The sequence below is a fragment of the Sinocyclocheilus rhinocerous genome, unplaced genomic scaffold (genome assembly GCF_001515625.1).
Source record: "Sinocyclocheilus rhinocerous isolate Xijiao unplaced genomic scaffold, SAMN03320098_v1.1 scaffold412, whole genome shotgun sequence".
Classification (NCBI taxonomy): Eukaryota; Metazoa; Chordata; class Actinopteri; order Cypriniformes; family Cyprinidae; genus Sinocyclocheilus; species Sinocyclocheilus rhinocerous.
The window spans coordinates 1,031,242-1,035,828 of record NW_015642498.1 but is presented as its reverse complement, the minus strand read 5'-3'; the positions used below and the strand labels follow the sequence as shown (position 1 = coordinate 1,035,828).

Sequence of the window (4,587 nt, the reverse complement as noted above, 5' to 3'; positions counted from 1 at the left end):
AACACTCATTTTACATACAGCACACAGTGGAAATGACATGAATATGGCAGTGGGCAAATGCATAAAGTGCAGCATAATTTAAAATCACGAGTTTAAAGTTTGTCGATCGCGCGTCTCCAGTGAAGCTGAACTCTCCTCCTGTCCACATTCAATTCACACGGATTGACCGTCACTCAGAGAACATGCGATCATGCATGATACAAATGCACACTTCATAAGGTCTCACAACTGGATCCGACTAAGTTTGCAAGGTTTGTGAAATTAAATGTTCATTAGTCCTTCAAAGATTTGTTTAAAATTATATAAATCCGTATTTGCTGAATGCTGACGGCAAACAAGAAAGTATTATAATGTTTGCCTTTCTATTACTAATAGGCCTAATATAAAAGCAATCGTTATGATACTTTTTGTATACTTTTTAATTCCTTTGTTTACCCGTTCTATCTGATTATTAGACAGACTTCTATCCATATTAGACAGAACTGTTAATGACAACAGCGAAAAAGAGGGCGAATGTGAGCACTGTTTGCTCAGGCGCTGCCGTTCTCAGCACAGTCAAAATAAAAGTCCCGCCACGAACGCATCAGCCAAACAGGAAAACTTAATCAGCCGATGCTGGTAGGGGTGGGCGATATGACCAAAATCTTATATCACAATATGACAATTTATATCACGATATAGTTTTTTTTTTAACCCCTTAAGGTCGTAATCCCGGTATAGGAATAGGAATTGCGTCATCGTGTGTTTTTTTTTTTTTATATTACACGTGTTGGAGCATCTATAGTATCTTTTGAAAGCATATAATCTAAACAGTATTATAATGTTTGCCTTTCTATTACTAATAATATAAAAGCAATCGTTATGATACTTTTTGTATACATTTTAATTCCTTTGTTTACCCGTTCTATCTGATTATTAGACAGACTTCTATCCATATTAGACAGAACTGTTAATGACAACAGCGAAAAAGAGGGCGAATGTGAGCACCGTTTGCTCAGGTGCTGCCGTTCTCAGCGCAGTCAAAATAAAAGCCCCGCCACGAACGCATCAGCCAAACAGAAAAACTTATCGGCCGATGCCGATATTTAAAAAATGCCAAATGTCGGCCGATATATCGGCCGTGGCGATATATCGGTCGACCACTATTTATAACCATCATGGCTGGGGACTAGGCATGGGCCGGTATGAGATTCTGACGGTATGATAACTTCGACGGGGGAAAAAGTTCCAGGGATTCATCTCCTTCGGCCATCCTACACACAGGTGACTCCGCTCGCACCAACCGGAGGGGGAGGGGTCGTGTGACTCGCTACGCTTCGCTGCACACAACTGAGGGAGTCCTGCACTTTCAGTCTTTGACGACACGTAAAAAAACTGCGCATACCGCAGGAACGGAAAATTTTAGTGGTTTTGAAACCGTGACTTTTCCAAACCGCGGTATACCTTGAAACCGGTTATCGTCCCATGCCTACTGGGGACAAATTGGAGCTTGATTATAAAGCTCCCATGATGTCTTTTGTACCAGTGTCCATATAGAGCAAGTTTGTGTGAGCGTGCAAAAGTTTCTTACATCCTGGGTCCAGAATGACACTCCAGTCGAGCGTCTTTTCTCTCGAGGTCGTCTGCGGTCGCGTATAGAGCGTGGCTGAGACTTGTCTTCAGCGTCCCTGTCATCCTCTTTTTCTTTTCTGTCAGACTCTGGTCAGAAAACAGACATAAGGTTCTTTATGAGTACAGCTGAGCATTCTGAATGTACATAAACCACTAATAGCAATCCCTGTTTTATTTATGGGAAGAATATAGCTCCAGGACTTTGCTGGAAATTCTAGCTAAATGGAATAAAAATAAATCGTAGAAAATGAGTGAACACTAAACAAAATAAATCTAATACCAGTATTCTGCAATAGAAGTCTGTTTTAATCAAAATTACAGTAATGTAATAAAATAATAATAATAAATAAATAATAAAATATATTTTTTTAATTTCTATTTAAAATAAATGTTGTTCTTTTAAAATTTCTATTCATCACAGAATCCTAAAAAAAAAAGTTGAAAAATGCAGTTTTCACTAAAATATTAACTTTCACAACTATTTTCAAATGTGATAAGAAATGTTTCTTGACCAAATCAGCATATTGGTACCGAAATTGGTACCGAGAACCGTGGATTTTCACTGGTATTGGTACCGAATACTGAAATTTTGGTACCGTGACAACACTATCCTGCACAAATAAAATTAATGTCCCTACAGAATAAATCAATAAAATCTAATAACATTAGGCTGTATTGGTGCAGCATTGGTGAGCATAAAAGACTTTTTTCAAAAACAAAAACAAAAAAAACTTGCCAACTGCAAAATTTTGAACAGTAGTGTACATGAGCCTTTAAGAAAACAAAAATGGTTTCTTATTATCATGGGTTTCCGCAAATCAGAAATGGAAAAAATCCTCTTTATTAATAAGAGTAAAAGTTAGCAACCACATGAATACAAACTGAAGCTTGGCTTAGTCAGTCTGCAACCATACTACAGGAACTTCCTGTCTGTATGGCAGTTCCTGGAACGCCTCAAAGCCCTATCACTCATTTTCCTTCCTGTGCCATGTCACTCGACTCAGTGACCACACAGATATTGCATTTTGCATTGTAACCTTTTCATGACAATGAAGTAAATTTGCACTGAGGGGAACAATACATATAATTACTGCTGTACATTGTCTTAAAAAGTAAAGTTTTGTAAAGTTTCGTGACGCAAGAAATACTTAACTTTCCAAAAACAGGCAAGTTTATTGTTTTCATGCATAAAATGTGTTCTTTTGTTTGGATGAAACAGGACGTGGACATGACTTCATGAGATTGTTGGTGTGCTGTACCTCTCTCAGTGACACGTGTGGTGCGGCTGTAGGTGGAAGTGAGACCACTCAGGCTGTTGGGTCGGTTCAGAGAGGAGGTGCTGTACAGAGAAGAGGAGCTGCTAGACGAGGAGGAAGGCAGGGTGGAGGAGGCTGTGGTGGTCGAGGCCAAGGAGGTGCTCCGGTACTTCTGGAGGACAAGAAGAAAAATTAACTTTCCAAAAACAGGCAAGTTTATTGTTTTCATGCATAAAATGTGTTCTTTTGTTTGGATGAAACAGGACGTGGACATGACTTCATGAGATTGTTGGTGTGCTGTACCTCTCTCAGTGACACGTGTGGTGCGGCTGTAGGTGGAAGTGAGACCACTCAGGCTGTTGGGTCGGTTCAGAGAGGAGGTGCTGTACAGAGAAGAGGAGCTGCTAGACGAGGAGGAAGGCAGGGTGGAGGAGGCTGTGGTGGTCGAGGCCAAGGAGGTGCTCCGGTACTTCTGGAGGACAAGAAGAAAAAAAAACTCATGTGACATAAAAAAAAAAAAAACTAGAATGCTAGTTAGAATTCCACAAACTGCTCTGTTCTCTGTGACCGGGAACAGGAAGGAGTTTTCCTCACCTCTTCAAAGCTGCGGTAGCGTGACCTGTAGTCATCCTCCTTGGTCTCCGTCTCTTTCTTCTCTTCTTGTTTCTCCTTGTCCTGTTTCTCCTTCTCTTCTTTCTCATCTTCTCGAGGCCATGTGGGACGACTGCGACCGATGGTCTTCTCTGCCTCCTGGAGATCAGTCAAGGTCACACCCTGAAAAAAAGAAGGTCAAAGGGTGAAAATCATGCCATTCATTTCTGAGTCTGCTAAAAAAATAAAAAATAATGCAAGGTTCCGTGAAAACGTTTATTTTCCTTTTTCGCCCTGAAGATGATATCACAGGTTCATCAAGCTCGTCGAAATTATCCATCATCGATCACGTTTAGTCAGCTTTGACGAAACCCCTCTCAGCTAGCACGTTTTTTTCAAAGTGGCTGGCAGCCTTGTCACCTGACCTGAATACAGCGTGCTGATTCACTAAAATGGACTTATCGGCTTCTGTTCACAAACAGCAAGGGCGTGTGTCGGCTTCTGCAGTAATACGTGAACTCTGAATACATGAATACTGTCTTTTTTGACAAAACGCGTTTAGGGTTCAGATCGTGCTATATGTGGAGAATAATGCACTGCACTCAGTTCATTTTTTTTTTTAAAGTTTGATATGTATTGATATGGCAGCCATATCACCCTGTAGCCCAAGACTGGTCGCCCACTGAAGCGAAGCAGGGTTGAGCCTGGTCAGTACCTGGATGGGAGACCTTCTGGCAAAACTAGGCTGCTGCTGGAAGAGGTGCTAGGGAGGCCAGCAGGGGGTGCTCACCCTGTGGTCTGAGTGGGCCCTAGCGCCCCAGTATAGTGACAGGGACACTATACTGTCAAAAAGCACTGTCCTTCGGATGAGACGTTAAACCGAGGTCTTGACTCTCTGTGGTCATTAAAAATCCCAGAATGTCTTTCGAAAAGAGTAGAGGTGTGACCTCGGCATCCAAATCTGCCCATTGGCCTCTGACCATCATGGCCTCCTAACCATCCCCATATATATACTGATTGGCTTCATCACTCTGTCTCCTCTCCACCAATAAGCTGGTGTGTGGTGGGCGTTCTGGCACACTATGGCTGCCGTCGCATCATCCAGGTGGATGCTGCACACTGGTGGTGG

General features: G+C 41.8%; 1 protein-coding gene across 1 annotated transcript in view; it reads right to left on the bottom strand.

The window, feature by feature from the left end:
- The window catches only part of LOC107755884 (protein phosphatase 1 regulatory subunit 12A-like), a 91,594-nt gene that overhangs the window by 10,524 nt on the left and 76,483 nt on the right, over positions 1 to 4,587 (bottom strand). The window contains exons 17-19 of the mRNA XM_016572844.1: positions 3,462 to 3,641; positions 3,171 to 3,339; positions 1,571 to 1,698 (exon numbers count right to left, since the gene is read on the bottom strand). Coding sequence (XP_016428330.1) covers positions 1,571 to 1,698; positions 3,171 to 3,339; positions 3,462 to 3,641 — 477 coding nt within the window. The remainder of the gene's footprint in view (positions 1 to 1,570; positions 1,699 to 3,170; positions 3,340 to 3,461; positions 3,642 to 4,587) is intronic.